Consider the following 20,090-nt stretch of genomic DNA (forward strand, 5'->3'; position numbering starts at 1 on the left):
ACCTCAGCAATCTGAGGAATTCATTATCTACTTACCTAACAAAAAGTTGAGCCACTTGGAAGCCCCACATCTCATGGGGTCATCAATAAGCATGAGAGAGCAGAGTGGATGGAGGCTCCAGGCCAAGCCCAGGGATCTAGATTTGACTACTAATTCCTCACTACCTATTTAACATAGTTGACTTTCCCTTTCATATTCTATGAGGATGGAGGATTAAAATTCAGTTTGATATGTATATCACAAGATCCTTTCCCAATCTCTGACACGTTGGGAGCTTTCAAATATGGTAACTAGTGGAAGCCGATGTTTTAAAACTCCTTAACAGTTAGTGATCAACATGATTTTTTTAGTGGCACTCAAATGCCATATCAGAACTTTCGCATCTTCATAGACACAGGAAATTTTTTTAAATATATTTCTCTAGATAAGACTGAAGATAAGCCAAACAGATACTCCACGTGGGATGACTTACACAGTGTTGACAGCCACTGCGCAGGCCGAGACAATGATCATGATGTTTGCCTGGATCTGGTAATCGGGGTACACGAGGCGCCAACAGGCGAGGTACACCAGCACACCAGTCACCACCCAGATGCACAGGACAGACAGCAGGGCACCAAGGATCTCTGGGAGTTAAATTCGCAGAAAGCAACATGAATATCACCTTCACATCCCCCACTCCCCACAGACTGTTTGATCCTCCTGCCCATGAAAATGGCTTCATACTGTTTTCCCAGTGATTCATGAAGCAGACTAATGAATGGATTTGAGAACTGAGATGAGGCACTTTAGCATTGCCTCCATAAAACACGAACAGCAGAATTCATTATGCTCCCTATTACTGAGTAATTTTCAGCAAATTTTGAGAACATATTAATTGCTGCCTGCCCTCCCTGTTCTCCTTGGGGATTTTAATTAACACAGGTGCTAAAATGATGGAAACTTATTAGGGTGGGGATAAAATAATGAGATACGAATGAGTAAAATGTGTTTAGAAACTCTTAATTTCACCATAAAACATTTACAACTTGCCAGCACTGGCACCTTTAGAGGAATAAGCTAGTAAAAAGGCAAGGCTTTGGAGTGTACTTTATGAAAATGGGTTTCATTTGCCAACCCGACATATTGTAAACACAGAGGCGAACTCAAGGGTTCCTCAGCATTCCACCTGCTTTTTAAGAGCAACTGCAAGGAAAAGAAACATCAAGATGGAAACATTTGCATTAATATTTGAAGATAAGAGAGATCTCAGTGTGTGCTTGTTTAAGAAGGAAGGTACTTTAGCTCACATGAGCATTCCTTAATACCTTGCCCTGGTCTTTCACTCAACCTTGTAGCTAGATTTTTAAAACCCACAAGGGTCTAGGGATATCCTGTGAGCCATTAGTCAGACAAATTCCATTATGCTATTCTTTACTCCCTGTCCTGGTTTCATTCTGTTTCTGTGACAAACACCAACCTAGGGGAGGAATGGGTTTATTTGGCTTAACATCCAGGTCACAGTCTATCACTAAGGAAACTCAAGGCCAGAACTCAAGCAAGAACTTAAACTAGAAACCATGAAGGAATGTTGCAGTGTTGCGTGATGGCTTCTGTTTAGCTAGATCGCTTGTTTTGGTTTGGTTTGGTTTTTTGTTTTTGTTTTTCATGGCGTGGTTTCTCTGTGTAGCCTTGCCTACCCTGGACTCACTTTGTAGACCAGGCTGGCCTCGAACTCACAGTGGTCTGCTTGCCTTTGCCTCCCAGAGTGCTAGGATTAAAGGCTTACCTAGATTTCTTATAGAGCACAAGACCAGTAGCTCAGAGAATGGTGCCGCCCACATTTGGCAGCACTCTCCCACAGCAATCAAGACTATCCTCCACAGGCATGCTCACAGGCCAGTCTGATCTGGGCAATCTCTTAGTTGGGAGTCCCTTCTCAGGTGGTTCTAGGCTGTGTCAAGACAGTAAACACCAACTAGGACACTCTCTTCACATTATTCCTACATGTTAGGGCCTGTGAAAGCCGAATTATGTATTTTTACTCACTATGTGGCTACTGCTTCCCCGACTTTAGCCATTTATACATAATCTTCATTTTTTTTTTGCCATACTCATGTGTCATTTATCTTAGTATTTTGTATTTTCCCCAAGTTAACTACTTTTTATGCTTACCTTATTCCTAAATAAAGTTATCTGTAAAATTAGAAGTTTGCATTCTGACTTTCACTTGAACTCTGGTGCCCCATATTTGACCACGTCCCCTGGATGGGGAGGCCTCGTGACACTCAGAGGAAGGATAGCAGGCTACCAAGAAGAGACTTGACACCCTATGAGCATATACAGGGGGAAAGAGGTCCCCCTCATTCACAGTAATAGGGGAGGGGAGTAAGGGGAAAATGGGAGGGAGGGAGGAATGGGAGGAGACAAGGGATGGGATAACAATTGAAATGTAATATGAATAAATTAATAAAATATATTGTAAGCATATTATTTAAGAAATTAGAAGTTTGTTGAACTACGTTGTTTTGGGTGCATAATAGGATGTGTGTGTGATTTTGTCCATCCAACACTCAAAACATCTCATGGTGAACCTGCGGAACATTTTCACATGAGAGGAAGTTCTAATGCAGGTAGGTATTCAGGACTTTCACTACAACAAGTATCAGACCCCTATAGTCTACCAGCAACTGCTTATGTGGCTTCATACAACTAAGAGTTTCTTATCTATGAGGTAGATTTTTAAAACAGCATACGAACACAAGTGGGCATGTGTTGTGGCTTGAATTCTGTCCCTCAAAGATCTGTATATAGAAATGCTATTCATTGGCAACTCATATTGTCACCTTATTTGGAAAAGGGGTCTTTGCACATGACTAGTTAAGATAAGGTATTCCTGTAATCAAATATGGCTGGTTTACTTATTCTAAGGAGGAAATGTGGAAATCAATATGCATACAGGGAGCACAAGATGATGTAAAAATTAAAAGCAGAGATATTTAAGCCAAGGAAGAACAACGTTTGCCAAGAAACTACCACCAGCAGGTCTGAGAGAGGTATGGACCAGGTTTTCACTGACAGACCTCAGAGGAAACCACTTCACTCATGCCTTTTTCTCATACTTCAGTTTGCCTAGACCTCTGAGACAGTAAATGTGTCTTTGAGCCGTGCAGCTGGAACCACGGATAAAGCAACCCCGGGGAACTAATAGAACATTAAACAAACTCCCAAGGATTGCTGTTTAATTAGTCAGACTGCTTAAAACCCCTTTTGCTGAAATTAGTGAGAATCAGCCTAAAATGCTTCTGTTCAGGCAGAAACAGAGACGGGATTCACAGACGGTAAGTGGTTTAATTTTTATGCGTGGGGGATATAAATCAGGATATTCAAGTTGAGCATGGTCCACCCTAAGCCCATGTTTAGAAATGTACAGTGTAGTGAGACCAGCTCTGTGAACAACAAAGCCCCTCTACCAACCTAGAAGATCGGGTCTAAACACTGGGCAGGGAAACAAAAGCAACTTGTTAGAAGAGAAACACGCATGGGACCATGGGTAAATGCCTCCATGGTGCTACATGGATTCCAAGAAAGCAGGCAATCAAAGCCAGCAGATTGGCCAGACTCGGCCATGGATTTACAAGGCTCACTTAAGTACTGTTTCACTTGATAGCCACCTATCATGTACAGCCATTTAATTAGACATTAGATCAAACTAAAAATATTGTTCATAAGTCATACTAGCCACATTTAAAGTTCTCAGTATTGATATCATATCCTGTATTTCAAGATATTTTACCTACAAGCAGAGAGTTTTGTTGAACACTCTTGGTCCTTTAGCATATTAGGGCTCATAGATGCCCATGGTCTAGGGGACATAGTCTAAGCAAAGATGTGAAATTCTGACTGTACTCTGTCTTTAAAAAGAGACATTCCAGAGAAACAAAACAGTTCTAATAATACTAGGAAGTGTTGGGTATATGTAAAATTTTGGGCCAGCAAATGCTGACATTTCAACCAAACTTGCATGGCTTCCAAGGATACTTTGTTCAGGGACAGGCACGGGAGTTCTCTAAGCTCAGTCTTCCAAACTTTCTGTAGCTACTTACTTCTCTCTAACTATTGAAGGGAAGCCAATCTGGAACACCTGCGCTGATAAGCTGCTTAGTGTGAAGACAGAGTTTCCTAGTATCCAAACCTCTTAAGCCTGTAGTTCGCGTTGTCAGTGAACAAGCTGTGCTTTGTGCCCACCAACATCTTCCACTGTGAAGGCTGGTCATGAAGTTTGCCCGTGCTTTGCCATCAGATTTCCTTTGCCTTGACTCATTAGCCAGCGTGAAATCAGAGAGCTGTAACTATGTGTTTGCAAGACTGGCACAAAGGCATCCAATAGAAACTCCTCCAGCCAATATAAGAAGCCACAGAGAGGGGAAGTAGTGCTGCAGTGTGGGAGGGTGGGTGGGTGAGTAGCTACGGTAAAGACAAACCACAGTAAATACTTCCCAGAGACCGTACACTTCTCCTAGCTCTAGCCACTTCTTGAGCAAGAGCAGGCAGTCACTCAGTGAAAGCAGCTGCTCTGAGGAAGGACAAAAGAGTGCATTTTATTTCCTCCTCTTCTCTCTCTCTTCATCATCACTTGCTCCCATTCTATTGCTACTGATGATTAGATGAACAAGAATTCAGCTGAGCCATGCATTCAGTGAGTGGCTATCTTGGTGCATTTTCTGCTGCTATAACAAAATACCATACACTAGGTAATTCATAATGAAAGGAATTTTTTTCTCACACTTCTGGGTGCTGGGGAGTACAATACCAAGGTTCTTGAAGTTGGCAAACGTTCTATGCCACATCATAGCATGATAGAAAAGCAAGCGTGTATGAGGCAAGGGAAAGAAATTATTCTTGCCTCATCCTTCTTACCAGGATCCCACTCCCAGAACAACAGCACTGACCCGCTAATGAGAGCACTGTTGTCATCATTTAGTGAAGGCCCATCTCAAGACCATCCCAACAGTCACGAAATTCCAACATGAGTTCCAGAAGCAGCATCAAAATTATAGGAATGACTCCCTATATTTTATGCCTGACTTCCTAGGGACAAGACCCTACACCCTGATACTCTCTTGGACTCTGTGGCTCTAATTTGTAATGTGGCAAAAGCTTTGCTTTCATCCTCTCTCAGAAGGATGCAGAGTAACTGAAAGGATCGTTGCTTACTTGTTACTACACAGTGACCCTGGGGATGAGGTGGCCGCTAGCATGATACACATATTCCTGTTGTCCCATAGGAGAGAAGGTACTCCATTAATCTCGCTGACAGCTGAATTAATGTTGAAAGCGCACATACCCACATGGTTATTCTATCCTAAGCAGCCAACTTGTGGCCCAGAGGGAATTTTTGAACAAGGCTTTGCTCTTTACTTTCCAATTTTTAAAAACCTCTATTTGACTCTGTCCTGCTATGCATCACTATTGCATAATCATGGAACTTTACCTGCTCGATACCAGCCAAATGTCAGCCGCTTGGAAGGGGGTCTTGATGACAACCATAAGGAAAAGAGACTGAGCAGGAAACTGGTCAAGTCAATTAAGAGATGTGCAGCATCCGTGAGGATAGCCAGACTCCCAGCAACGTGTCCACCTGTGAGATGCACAATGTCACACTGAGTTAAAGGCTCAGAGTACAATTAGGACATGTGTGTATATTAGGCATTGTTGATTCACACAATTTGGGGGAAAATTATTGACTTCAAATTAAGCCATCTCTTTTTCACAATTTGAAAGATAACTGAGACTTCAAAATGGATTTGAACATGTAAAAATGAATGTTTTAAGGGAGTCATTTCTGAGGCTATAGGAGAACAAAAAATATGATTTATGGGGCAAAGAGAGCCAGCATCTCAATTTGGCTAGGCAGGAAGGCTCAGCATCAGCCTGCAAGTGCATATGGCTGTAGAGGCGTTAGCTAGAGTCACGGGGTCTCATAATCCAGGTCGTAGACTTGAACTTTTATCTGGAAAATAACATTACAGTCTGGCTCACAGACTTGTTATGTATTTGTAATTTTGCCATAGTCTTTACTGCTTCTCTTTGTTTGGCTGAATACTGCTACCTAGCTGCATTGGAGCTCTGTGTCATAACTAGTGAGAGAGGAGAACAGAACGGAGCAACGGAGGCACCGTCCAGTGAACATAACAAGGACATGAGCAATCTGACAAAGCACAGGCTGCAAAACTACAGGCAAATGAGCCTGCCTTGATTTTTCTAGTCATGTGTGGTCCTTCTACTCCGTCCCTCTGTTTCTCCTTTGAAAAGACCTCCAGCCTCCAGAAGAGAAATTAAAGGAAGATTGTGTCCTTTCTTCCTGAACAGGGCTTGTTGTTTGAGAGCAATAAAGGTTATTGCTCTCACTACCTCTTCCCAGGAAGGAGTGTGTGCTGACTGATGAGCCGGTCCTGCAGCTGTTTATTGCCTTGTGTACTACAAAGCAGCAGGGACTGTCAATCATCAGACCCTCTATCATCAGACTCACCTTGTCTCGCCTAATGATTAAAAAAAATTACATAGATGGCTCATAATTGCAATAATTCCCACAGACTGGTGGCTCGAGCTGTGCTTAATAACTGGTTTGTCAAAGTTTAATGGTGCGAAGCAAAGCAGCCTTCAAGCTTGTTACGGAGCTGCCGGTGCAAAAATCGGAATGATTCATTAGCCAAAAGGCAACGTTTTGCTAACAAATCAGCTGTCCTTCCAATTATCCTCTACCGTTCCTCTATCTGCCAGACTCGGTCCTGATAATAAAGCTGTGTTAGTAATGCATTATTTCTTGCCTGGAGAATGACTACATGCAGATAAGCGGCGTGCTGCAATTTCAGCCATGAGTGATGAGGATTCTCCGGGCCACCCTGAAAATACCCACTAAGTAAAGGGAAGAACGTCTTACAGGAATCCTTCAGTAGGCTCAGCTGGTCAAGAGGCAACCGAGAAGGGAAGGGCCTTGCTTTAGGAGAATAATGTTCATGTGGAGACCTGGGACCCCATAATCATTTTCCAACCATCAGAGCTGGTAATAAGAACTATTCAGAAAACTGTGGGCACTGCTGAATGCTACCGGGAGAACTGTTTGCATGTGCGTTTGCCTCTGAAAGCTTGGGGCATTATTGACCATTAATTCAACTATCCATCCAGCACTTATCGGACCCTTGCTGTGCATGGTAGCATGAGCAAAGTCCGCAAAGATAAACAAATTAGGATCCCTTCCTTCAGTGATCCCCTAACACTGTACTCAAGACTTGGCACTCGCCTGGGATGCCAGAGCACTCTGGCATTGAGGAACTTTTCAAAGAAGGACTGAGAGCTAGAAAGAAAATAGTGGGTTTTCATGCATAAAAAGGAACATAGAAAAAGAAAAAACAGTAAGAGAATGTTCTACTTTTCTGTAAATATAGGAGATGGCCCGTATCAGAGGATTGTGGGAAATGAGACTGAAAAGGTAGACTGGAACCACTTGAGGAGGTATTCCATGTCAAGCAAAGGAAGTTGAAGGTTATCCTCCTTGCTTTGGCGATCTACTTAGGATGGTCAGGCAAGGACAAGGCAGGCATGTTTATATTTCTGTTTGAGGGGGGTCTTTGTCAGCAACACAGAGGCTGACATGGAGGGACAAGAAGCTGATGGTTAAAACACATGGATACAAAAACCACTAGATGATATAAACTCAGAAAGACAAATACCACATAATCTTTCTCATATGATGATGATCTGTGTGTGTGTGTGTGTGTGTGTGTGTGTGTGTGTGTGTGTGTGTGTGTATGTGTGTGTGTGTATGTATGTCTGTCTGTCTATCTGTCTGTCTGTCTGTTTGGGTAAAAATACGTGTGTCTAGGTGTAAATGTGCACAAGCTATGAAACTAGAAAGGAGACCAAGAGATGAGGAAAAAAGAATTATTGAGGAAGGAGAAGAGGGCAATACAACACACGACAGAGGTTAGAAGGAGGATGGAGAGGTAGAAGAGTATAAGTGGGGAACAGGAAGAAGAAGGTGAAGAGAGTACAGTAGAATAAACAAGCAAATATGTTTCATAATACTATAATGAAACTTAATACTCTGTATGCTAATTTTCAAAAACCCACACAAAAATAATTGCTGAAGGAAACTATGGTGAACGCACGAAGCAGAGTTCTGCCTGTTCTATTCCTAGCCATGCAAGATGTGTGCAAAATAAGATTATAGCAAGACAGTGCAGGTGCAGAGAGGTCTTGGCCCTGGAAACAGATCACTTGTGCCCCATGGAGTGAAGGTGACAGTAGAACACTGGGCCTGCATCTCCTAGACACAGGTCCCGTCAGATTTAACCAGTTGGCTTAAAATTCCCATAGCATTTTCCATGGAAGAGAAGATGTGTTGACAGTGCTGAGAAAATAACTGTTCCCCTGACAATATTAGTTTCGTGGGAGGTTTGAATGAGAATAACCCCCCCCCCATTGGCTCATATATTTAAATGGTTGGTCCTCAGGTGATGAAACTGCTAGAGAAGAGTTAGGAGGTGTGGCTTTGTTGGCTGAGATGTGTCACTGAGGGTAGCCTTTGAGGTTCCAAAAGTCTATACCGTTCTTGGCTGTCTCTTTCTGCCTTAGACTTGTATCTTGAGATGTGAGACCTTGGCTACTGCTACAGCATTACCTGCTTGCCTGCTGGCATGCTCTTTGCCATGGTGGTTACAAATTAAAACACTCTGAAACTGTCAGCCCCATGTAAACTGATTCTACAAATTGCCTTGGCCATGGTGTCTTATCATAGCCATAGAAAAATAACCAAGACAGCCTTGTATTCACTGGGCCACACTATTGTATGCTGTTACTTCTTACATGAGAATGACTCAGCTATTTTATGAGTGGCATTTTGTTACACGGTACTATGTAATAGAATGTATCAAAACCTTCCATTATGATTTAGCAAGTATTTAAAATATACCATAGTTTTCAGGGCCCTGTTTTTAAATTTTCCTAACAGTAGGAAACCCTGAATTGGGGTGGCAGACACAGGAGGAGTTGGATGGGGAAATGGAAGAGTCCATGTGATGTAGACTCAGTGCTCATGTATAAAATTGTCAAAGGGTAAAAATTTTAAACCAAAAATCTTTGCAACCCAAGTCACCAAGGTACTGTAATAACAGAAGAAAGCAAGTTTAAAAAAAAAAAACTACTAGTCAACTGTGTGAGTATCACGCATTACAGCTACATCTTTCTCTTGGGAAGACAGAAACTCTCACTCTCAAATGTGTGTCATCTTCATCCCACTCTAGCTCTGCATCACTGCCTGGCAATATCACCCCTCCTCGCCCTTAGGTAACACGGAACATGGTACCTCAGGTACCTCAGATGCCTCTCCCAGCAGGCTATCGATTGCTTCCAGCAATGACACCTTTGAGTTTACTTTCCTGAGTTCTCAGTGTCTGCATTTCATCTTTTCAAATAGAGATGTGTGTTCATATTTGCAATATAACCCTTCTTTTATGGCCTTTGAACAATGAAGAATTTTTACAAGCCACAAAAAAGTCCCAGTCTGACAGCTCTTAAGGCCCAAGAATGGGCACACTGTGCCTATGTCCTTCATTCCTTGGTTCTTTCACTGCACTGCTCAGCACACTGGGGCAGTAATCTCCCCAGTGCAGCCCAATGGCTTGATTCTCTCCTATTTTAAATACCAGCTACAAAACAAGCTCTGCAAAAGGAATTGGGTCCCCATCCAAGCCTCCCAATTACCGTTCTAGGTGTGTCTTCAACACAACCTGCTTTAGGTATTCTCTTTCAGATTTGACTCATAAAAGATTAATCTAAATGAGATTAAACAACAGACAGGTTTTAAGTTATTGGCATGTATTAATGAAAATGAACCTAGGGATAATTGAGCAGGTGTGTCCTAAGTCTAAGGATCAAAAGATGTTACTAAAAGCAGGTTATTGAAGGCAGGTAAGATATAGGTGGGGCTCTGGAAGCTGCAGGGTTATGTCGGTCCACATTAATACTTTTATAGGAAAGAGAGTAAGTTTTTATTTGGCCTCTTTATATAAAGACTAGAGATACTCCAAGCATCAGGTCCTCAGGCCAAGAGGATCAGGTTTATAGCCATGATGGACAATGAGAAAGCAAGCTGAGCAGAGGTGCGCATCTCCTTTAAGTGCTGTGCCAGCATCTCGATAGGTATTTTTCTCTGCCCTATTAAAGACATCGGATATCTGAAGCCAAAGCCTGATAATTGCAACCTGTCAGACCACAGGCATAATTAATGAGCTCTTTGGGTTTGTGATTTTTATTTATTGATTTATACATTTTATTTAAAATATAATTATGTCACTTTCAGCCTTCTGACAGACTTTCTCATTTCATTTAGGAACTTCTTAATTCTACCTTCGAGGCCTTGCTCAGAGTCAACATCTTGAAGAAGGACTACCCAGACTTCCCAAGATGTCTTGAGACTGGTCGTTTCTTTACCTGACTTCAGGAACAAAGTCTGCTGTGGACTGGGGTCTTGAGTGATGGCTAGGGTTTTGATGAGAATAAAACTCAGAGAAGACTTTTGTATTTAAATTAAAAGAAAAAAAGCTATTGGGACCCTAAAACATAGGGGTATTTCACAGAGAATGAATAATCTCTTTGAGTTAGAACTGAATACATATGTAAGGATGTCAAGAGGAAAATATTACTAATTTATATGGAAGACTGATTGTGGAATATCTGAAAAGATATTTCAAAGAAAGAAATTTCTTTTCTTTTGTCTTAGATGTCCAAAACGTCCAATATACTGACCACTTTTTATTTGGAAGAGCAAGGTGGGCTCTAGTATGGAGGCAGCTTCTGGTCCAGTCTCTTCCAGCTACATGTGCCTTGTCAATTTAGCCCAATGCTCAACAACTTTTCAAGCAAAGGAAAAATGCTGAGGACTTTTGAAGATGGATGTAGTGTGGTGAGAGCCTTGTTTTGAACAATAATCAGCTTCATATTGATATGGCTCAAAATTCAGCAAGTATCACTCAGTGTCCATCTCTCTTTGCTGATGAAGTCCCCTGTGATGTAAGAGACAGAGTAGAACTCACACACTTGGAAACACAGGACTAAGATGGAAAGAAGGATGCTGTGTAGATAGCTGCCAGGGCTAGTCTCGCATACGGTGTTTTGAAACAACATGGCAAGCAGCAAATTAGTAACAGCAGGAGTGCAGCTGCGCAAAATGAAGGCTACAAGTGACCCAGCTTCATGCTACACAAAACGGAAAGGGGCAAAGCCTTTACTCTGAGATCAGGAGCAAACCATGAAACTCACTCTTTGCCACTTCTGTTTGGTGTGCTCTGAAGGACTTGAGAAAGCAAGTCAAAACACAAATGAAAAGACAACCAACAAACTAAAAAATTAGTTACAAACACTATAGCGCAGACTTAACTTTCTGAAACATTAGGAGCGTCCAGAGATCAATAAAATAAGTTTAAAAATTCCCAACTAAGAATGCAATAAGATGGAAGGATGTGATGCACAGCAGGGGTAAGCACCTTCCTCCAGTAAATGTGTGAAATGTTGTAACTAACAATTAAAGGAATGAATACTAAAGCCCTAGTATGGACATCAGCAAAGATTGTGTGTGTGTGTGTGTGTGTGTGTGTGTGTGTGTGTGTGCACGACTGTGGGGTTCCCAAGACAATATCAGACCCTCGAGAACTGTATTTACAGGTGGTGGTGAGTTGTCCAGCATAGGTGCTGGGAACTGAGCTCAGGTCCTCTCAAAGAACAGCAAGTGCTTGTAACTATTAAACTATCTCTCCAGTTGCAACTTTAAAGAGTTGGATGGAAAATCATTTCTATGAGGAGTTTCCATACTGATAAATCGTTACAAATGTCTGGATACAGGTTTGACAGAATGATTCAAGAAAGTAAGAAAAATATTCATGTTTGTCAACCTATTATTTTAATCATTTCCATTTTTAGAATCCCTTTCACGGAATTAGTTAGAAAGATAGGCAGAATTTTATTAAGTTTTTTCATTGTACTATAGGGCAGAAGCAGGGAAAAAAATCTCCCTAAATTTCTAACAATAGAGAAATGCTTATGCGGATTACAGTGGAATGTATTGTTTGGGCATAGAAATATTTTTAAACAGTATTTGATAGCGTAGACAAGAGTATTCAGTGTGGCCCCAATTATGTAAAAAAATAAATAAAAACCCCATGAGCTATGTACAAAAGATGTACTGTAGGAAATACCCTATGGTGTTACTGAGGTTGTCATTCTGTAAGCGCAGAAAACATTAAATACTCCTTTAAAGGAACAGTCTGGTTGTCCTTGCCATCGTGATACAGGGTTTCATTGGTTTGCAGTTTGGACAAGAGTTTTCCTGGGCAGTACTCACCCACCACCTCTGCCACCATAAAGACGAAGCATATTGCTGAAGCGGCACAGAGTCTCCACTTGGCATGCGCCTGCTTGCTCGACCTGTTCTCTGCGGCCTTGGAGCTGCTGTGGCAGTGACGGATGACTCCTGCCTCTGGCTGCTCCCGGCTGTCTCCAGGACACCGATCTTTATTCACAGGTTTCTGTCGAGGTTCTCTGTTGAGGATGATTTTGACAGGAGCAAGGAGTGAACATGGTTGCAAACACACACCTTCCCAGCAGCCCTACCCGCTCTCAAGGCGGCTCTTAGGACAATCGCAAACTTGCAAAGGAATTCTAATTCAGGGCTCTCTTACATTTCACTCTGAACTCACAGTGGCTGTCAAGCATGACTTTTGTTGAGCTACAGGAATAGCAGGAAAGAAATAGACATCCTTAAGGGCAGGTCTTTCTTAGTTGTTGTATTATTAAAAGATTCTGGGTATTGTGGTACAGAACTCGCCACCATCATCAGGGTAGACTGTAAGGAACAGTGAATATGCATCAGTAGGTCATAGTCTGTGTGCAGGCTGAATCCATGGGGGCCCATTTGCAGACAACCTCTACCAAATACTCATCATTATGATGAAAGCTAGATCCGACCTCTGCATCCCAAATAGTAACCATCGATCCTGCTCCAACACAAAGCTTAATTTGAGGATTTCCAAAGGATCGTGGATGGAGAGACTATTGATAATACTTAACCCACCTGAATAGTTTCTTGACTGAGATAAGAATATTTCGGAAAGTTAATATGAGATTAAACAAGCACAAAAGGACAAGACAAAACAAAAACAAACAAACCAGCTTTCCCACCATGCCACAGACTAGTTGCTGTCTCAATATCAGTGCACCTAAAATCAATTTTTGCTGGTGCAGATGACACTGTCCATGGTACTTGAATTAACAGGATGTTTTAAAATCCAGTAAACTTATTTAAAAACACTAATGAGGCTCTCAGAATTAAAAACTTTATATTTCTATGTCTTAAAATTAACGTTTTAAATTAGCCTTTATTAGAAGCCTGCCATATTTGGACTACACCCATATGGAATTAAAAGTCTGATGGTTTTGGCTTAGCTAGTAAGTATTAGAATCACTCTAATTATTGTCATATTTGAATTTTGTGAAAAATAATATTTGTGCACTTCATTATAGAAAAGCTAGAATCATCAAAAAAAATAATAATAAAGCACAAAGCCAAGGAAAATTACTGGTAATCATGCCTCCCAAATACAATTATTGATATTTTACTGGACAGTGTTACAACATATAAACAGACATTTTTTACATAATGAAAGCCCATATTGGCTAGAACCTTTTGAAGTGTATGTGCGGAAAATAAAAATTGTATTGAAAAGGTGATGCATGAGAACTATTGATTTTGCTACTGAAAATACATAGAGGTGCAGAGACTTGATACCCTATGAGAATATATAGGGGGACGTAATCCCCCTCAGGAACAGTCATAGGGGAGGGGAATAATGGGAAAATGGGGGGGGAGGAATGGGAGGATACAAGGGATGGGATAAACATTGAGATGTAACAAAAAGAAAATAAATTAATAAAAAAAAAAAAAGAAAAAAATGCTAAAAAAAGAAAAAAGAAAAGTGTATCCAAAAATAAATAAATAAATAAATAAATAAATAAATAAATGAAAAAAGAAAAAAAAAAAAAAAAAAAAAAAAAAGAACTACTTGGATGGGGCTCCAGACCTCTCTCCTTCTCAAGTTATGTTTTGTCCTCAGATTGATTTTTCCACCTAGCCTGGAATGGTTGATGGAATTTATCATACTACATTTGTGGGATTTCATGTGGGAGTGGAGAAGTTATCTGCCATGGTTTGAGTCTATAAGGCCCCCCCCCACGAACTCACGTGTTTCAAATATAGAATTTCACTGCATTAGTGGCCTCAAGGATGAGCCTATGAATTTTATAGCGCCTCCTTGACTTGAGTCTATTTCTCTGTGTTTCTTAGTAAAGCTAAAATACGAGCGCCCCAAGTGCAGTCAACTTCGAACTCCTACCCAGATCTAGCCAATGGACAGGACATTCTCCACAGTTGAGTGGAGAGTGGGGACTGCCTTTCACATGAACTCTGGTGTCCCATATTTGACCACATCCCCTGGATGAGGAGGCCTGCTGGCACTCAGAGGAACAATAGCAGGCTACCAAGAAGAGACTTGATACCCTACGAGCACACACAGGAAGAAGAGGCCCCCCTCAGTCACAGTCATAGGGGAGGGGAGTAAGGGGAAAATGGGAGGGAGGGAGGAATGGGAGGATACAAGGGATACAACAATTTAGATGTAATATGAATTAATTAATTTTAAAAAGATATTTTAAAAGAAACTATAAATTATATTCACCAAATTTTGGAGATTTCAGGCCATTACTTAAAAACATATTTTTCTCTCTCTGTCCTTCTGGTACTATCATGTATGAGTTAGTGATTTTATTCCCATATGTAATATTTCTTTAATGATCTGTTCACTTTTCCTTAACTTTTTCCTTTGATTTCATTATAGCACATAATTTTTACTTTATTTTCATGATCACTAAAGTTTTTTTTTTTCTGTCAGTTGATGTCAATACCAAGGGTCTGTTATTAGGCCTTTCTAGATATTTTTAAATTTTTACTTATTATTTTGTTATTGGTATTCACTATTTGTAGATTGTTATCAAGTCTCTCATTATATAATTACATTTTGTTCTTTTGGTATATTATAGAAGCTGCTATTAAAACGTTTGAATTATAAGTCCAACATTTAGACTCTTAAAGGTGCTTCCTATTACTTTTTTTTTTTTTTTTACTATTTATACATCTGGTTTTTTTGTTTCTTAAGATTTTGTTGAAAACTAAAATCTTTAGAGTATGTATTGTCATGATGCTATATATTGAACTTTTGTGGATTTGTTTTGTTTTGTTTTGGCTTTTGTTGTTGTTTTTGCTGTTCATTTCTTGCTTGGTGACTTGGCTTATTCAGATCCATGGAGTCTGTTTCCTTTGGTTTTCCATGCCTGTGAATCCCTCATGTTCCTTAAGAGGAACCATGTCCGGACATGGGTGTCTTTACTCTCTCCTCGCCCTTGCACTTGCTTGTCTCTTCCCATGGCCTCACTCTTAAGCCTATGGTTGCTCATCTACAGTAATATCTCACTCATCGGTTGGGCTCTTTAGTTGCCTCCCAATTGCTCCGTTGTCTTCAACAATGTTCTAAGATATAAATCACTCCACAATTTACATGGCTCCATTAAACTCAGGGCTTGTGTTAATCTGCTTGAATGGCCAGAAAGCATCACAGAATGGATATCTTAACACAACAGAAATGTGTCTTCTCCCAGATCTGGAGTTTAGAACTTCATGGCCAATGTGCTAGTAAATTTCTGCATCAGAGACATTCTTACTGGCTGCCCTCTTCTATCTTCACATGACTTTTCCTCGTTGCACACACAAAGAAAGGGAAAATGAATTCTCTGGCTTATCATATGTACCACCCATTCTTGTAACCACATTGAAATTTGGTTACATCCTTAGGAGCCATATTGATTTTAATAAACCCACTCTGGGCCTTCAAGTATCAACATGGTCACTGTCTCATGCTAGCCAGCCTGTGGTTAGCATCAACCTGAGAAGGAATTTTTACTTCTGACTGACTGTTTTTTATTTATCTGTGGATGTTGCTGCTAGACTATTAGTTGCTCTTTCTTTCACTAGTTTATTTCTGCCATTAAAGCCTCAAGCTTACTCTACATTTCTCAAGAGAAAAACAAGAACTCCATGTTTTCATCAGTGTTCTTCTGCTTGGAAATACCCAGTCTCTCCCTTCGTCCCTGGGATGCAATGGGTTTTGGGAACGTGTTGTTGTTCATTTTCTCCATGTTCCCTTAAGACAACTCCAGAGACAATAAAAAACATAGACCTGTCAGTTAAGTGTTTGATGAAAGCTGGGGAGATAACTCAGTCAGTCAAACAAGAGGGCTTGAATTTGCTCCTTGGAAACCATATCAAAAAAAAAAAAAAAAAAAAAAAAGACAGGTGTGTGGCATGTGCTCGTAATCCCAGCACCTGATAAGCAGAGGTGAATGGATCTCTGGGACTCACTGACCAGCCAGCCTCGCCTACTTAACAAGTTCCAGGATAGTGGAAATGGTGGGAATCACCTGAAGAACGTTTTCCACATACACACATCAACACACACACGCACACACACACACGCATGCACACAAACAAACTCTGTGTCTCTGTGTCTCCATGTCTGTCTCTGTGTCTCTGTCTCCCTTTCTCTCTCTCTCTCTCTCTCTCTCTCTCTCTCTCTCTCTCTCTCTCTCTCTCTCTCTCTCTCTTTCTCATTGTTGAAAAATTCTAGTAGCTTATCCCTAACATCTACTCCTATTCATGCTTCCACTCTACTTCTTCAGCAATGGAACATTGAAGGAGAGAAACCTGTTCTTTAGGATCCCAAGTGTGGAATCGAATGGTCTAGTGAGAGAACAGGTGATGTTAATTCACTAGAAGAGCAACCACCTCGTGCAGGAGCTTAATTGCTACCAGATGAAAAAGATCCTGTGAACAGAATCTGGGAGGAGATATATAAATGAGCCCAGAACTGGCGGCTGTGCGGATTGGAGACCTGGGATAGATTTGGCTATTCATCGCTGCCCTTCATTGAGGGAAGGCTTCAGAGCTCTGGCTCCTGCTGAGGCTCTGAGGTCTTATTACCCCGGGTTCCAGTGGAAAAAATCCTGCGGCTCCCGATCTGAGAATCATTCTTTGGGACTGATATCCTTAAGGTTTTGTTGTTGTGTCAATTAATCCTCATTTCCTACTGTTTTGGTTAATCGGGTTATAATTGATGTAGGCTCGGTCAATAAGTTGTTAATAAAATATTTTGGTTAAGAAAATTGAGTCTACAGAACATCAGTAGAGTAAGAACTGTAGATGAAGGAGAATGTACAGGCTAGCGACAATGACACTGACAAGGATCACTAGTCCCTTGTCCTATGGTAAAGTACGTACAAAGATGATACCCACCAATAGCTGTCATGTTAAAATTCAGGCCCTGAGGCTGGCGATACCCTGTTAATGTAGAAGTGGTGACATTGCTGTGGGCGTGGGCTATATGACCGTTATCAGCTTCCAGTCTTGCTCTTTTTCTACCCTGAACTTCCACGTCAAGAACCTCAGGCTGATATAATACATAGAAGAAGAACAAACACTCTATCCAAAAGTCAGCACAAAGACCCCAGGCATGTAAGTGACGGTGCCTTGAACCTTCTAGTCTAGACGCCGGAAGAAAACAGCCGCCTGAGAGGCTTAAGTTATTACTCATAGAATTATGTGCTATAAGCCACCAGCTGTGAGAATAGTTCTTTGCAAAACAACAGCTATAGGAAACAATCCCCCAGTAGAATTAGACAACAAGGTTTCCTTCAAGATTAAATATCTTTACAGCATATAACAATTTAAGTAGGAAGCTAGTGATGGGGAAAAGAAAGCAACAGGGAGAGAAAAGAAGCAGACTTAGGAGGCGAAACTCGGAAATGAAAGAAAACACATGAACAAGGAGATTGGCTGAGTTTGGGGAAGGACTAAGAGATCTGTAAGATATGGATTATCTCAGAAGCAACCTGGTGTGTGTGTGGATGTAGGATAGGGAAAGACACTAAACTAGGAGCATGGATTCTCTCAACTTTCAATTCAGCCATCTGGCCTTGCAAAGTCCTGTCCTCTTTTTGGCATTCATTTTCTTCTGTAGCAAATGGAGAGATCAGGGAGAAAAGTCTGTTCCACATTTCATCTTTGTATTTGAAAAAAAAAAAAACACTGAATATTTTCATCGTTCTTATAAGCATTATGTCTTGAAAGTCATACCCCATTCACCCTATGAGGTGAATGAGACCATTACTATAAACTGTTGGCTGTTTTGTATTACAGAATTCTAAAAATCTAGTTTAAGGGGAATCATTGTTATTTAAATACTATGGAAGTATTCCAAGGGATAAAAACATGTTGTCCAGATGTCATATGGGGCTTTTGCTTTTAGGAGTTATGAGATCCATAACTGACGCCTCAAATTTTCTAATAAAATAATCCTTTCAATGTGTGATAATAGATGCCCATCTTGTGTACTACTCGTTTCTAAATCAAAGTTATAAATACTCTTTAAGGAAAGTCCTCTTTGCAGTTTTAATATATTTGATTTGATCAAATACAACACCATTGGTTTTTATTATGAATTTTTCTCAATTAATAAATGAAAATATTAATACATTACTGATAAGTGCATATGCTCTTAAAATTTATTCTACATGAGCTTACTTTAGGTTTCACTTACTCATTTAATTCGCATTTGAAGTGATCTCCCTGTGTATACTAAGCTCTCTTTCTTATATATCTCTTTCTTTACTTTGCAAAGACCTCATTATGAAAAAATTCCCCTCTCTCTACTTTCTTTTATTTTTTTGCAGTGCTTAGAATTGAATCCAGGATTCAATTCTTTAATCACACACTCTACCACTGAGCTATATTCCTATCTCCCATTTCATTACTTCCTATATAGATTTTCCTTAACTCTATTGTGATTCTGTTTTGTTTTGTTCAGTCATTATTCTATTATTTCTGGAAATTTTTGCTCTTATCCTCACACCCAGGTAAACAATATTTTCTCTTATAATTCTTATTAAATATCCCCAGCAATATTCTGTATCTATTCTGTAATCACGTCTTTTAATATGCAATTCATATTAGTCTCTTAGTTTTAAATGAACAGACATCTAGAAATATTTTTCTAGACAAATAGAAATATTTTCCATATACAACACATAAGATAAATGTGTTCAATCAGTAATTGTTTAAAAATGAAAATAAATATATTATACATGACATCATGGAAGACATTTAAGAACTAGAACTATAGAAAACATCAAATTCAGCTACATTTGTTACAGGTATATCTACTGATATAAAATAACCCATTCATTAATTAATCTTGAAATGAATATAACTCTGGTTTTGAGCCACCATTGAAAAGTCTTATTTTTTTCCTAAATACAACTTTGACAGTTTACTCTAAGTCAAAAATTGATTTTGAAAAAAGCAATAGTAAATAATTAGATTGTTCTTGCCTATTTTCTGTAATAAAAACCATAGTAGAAAAAATACTTCAGTGAATGTTTCTCTTATGACATAATGTTTAAGGAATCAGAACAACTATGACGCTTATCCTATGTTTCCTATGAATCACACAAATCAGTGAACCTCTCCTGAGATCTTCCCAAACCATCTTAATTGGCAAAGCAGAAGTCTGCCATTCTAAAGTAATAATATGTGATAGCCTGCTGAGTACTCAGGCCACAGAAAATGGCAGTGTGCACATAAGTATCTCTTTACCTGTCTAGGGTGAAAGCGTACATCTTGGTGGCTTGATCATTCACAAGGTAAGTTCTCTCAAGAAACTCCATGGTAGCCAGCCAGGATGGGAGCTGCTGACGTTTGACTCACTGTCGAGTTGTGGAAGTAAGGACGGATGAAGATTATTACATTCACACAATTTCCTAAGGAAATAGAAAATTTTTTTCCAGTGCTTGAGTTAGCAGGCCTCCTGCATCAGTGTCGTTGGTAGGTCTCTGAAGATTAGAGTCTTCTTGGACGATCACCCAGACTCACTCTATCACCCACAGAAACTGCT

The 20,090-nt window shown here is 40.2% G+C and overlaps 1 protein-coding gene across 2 annotated transcripts in view; it reads right to left on the minus strand.

Annotated features, from left to right (window-relative positions):
• The window catches only part of Slc30a8 (solute carrier family 30 member 8), a 28,852-nt gene extending 8,989 nt beyond the window's left edge, over positions 1-19,863 (minus strand). The window contains exons 1-5 of one of the 2 annotated variants that reach the window (XM_051160550.1): positions 19,793-19,863; positions 18,909-18,911; positions 12,380-12,576; positions 5,474-5,620; positions 473-626 (exon numbers count right to left, since the gene is read on the minus strand). In XM_051160550.1, the coding sequence (XP_051016507.1) occupies positions 473-626; positions 5,474-5,620; positions 12,380-12,576; positions 18,909-18,911; positions 19,793-19,863 (572 nt within the window). The remainder of the gene's footprint in view (positions 1-472; positions 627-5,473; positions 5,621-12,379; positions 12,577-18,908; positions 18,912-19,792) is intronic. The other variant, XM_051160551.1, reaches the window with a different exon arrangement.
• Positions 19,864-20,090: the final 227 nt, after the last annotated feature.

This window comes from Acomys russatus, chromosome 17 (assembly GCF_903995435.1).
Source record: "Acomys russatus chromosome 17, mAcoRus1.1, whole genome shotgun sequence".
Taxonomy (NCBI): domain Eukaryota; kingdom Metazoa; phylum Chordata; class Mammalia; order Rodentia; family Muridae; genus Acomys; species Acomys russatus.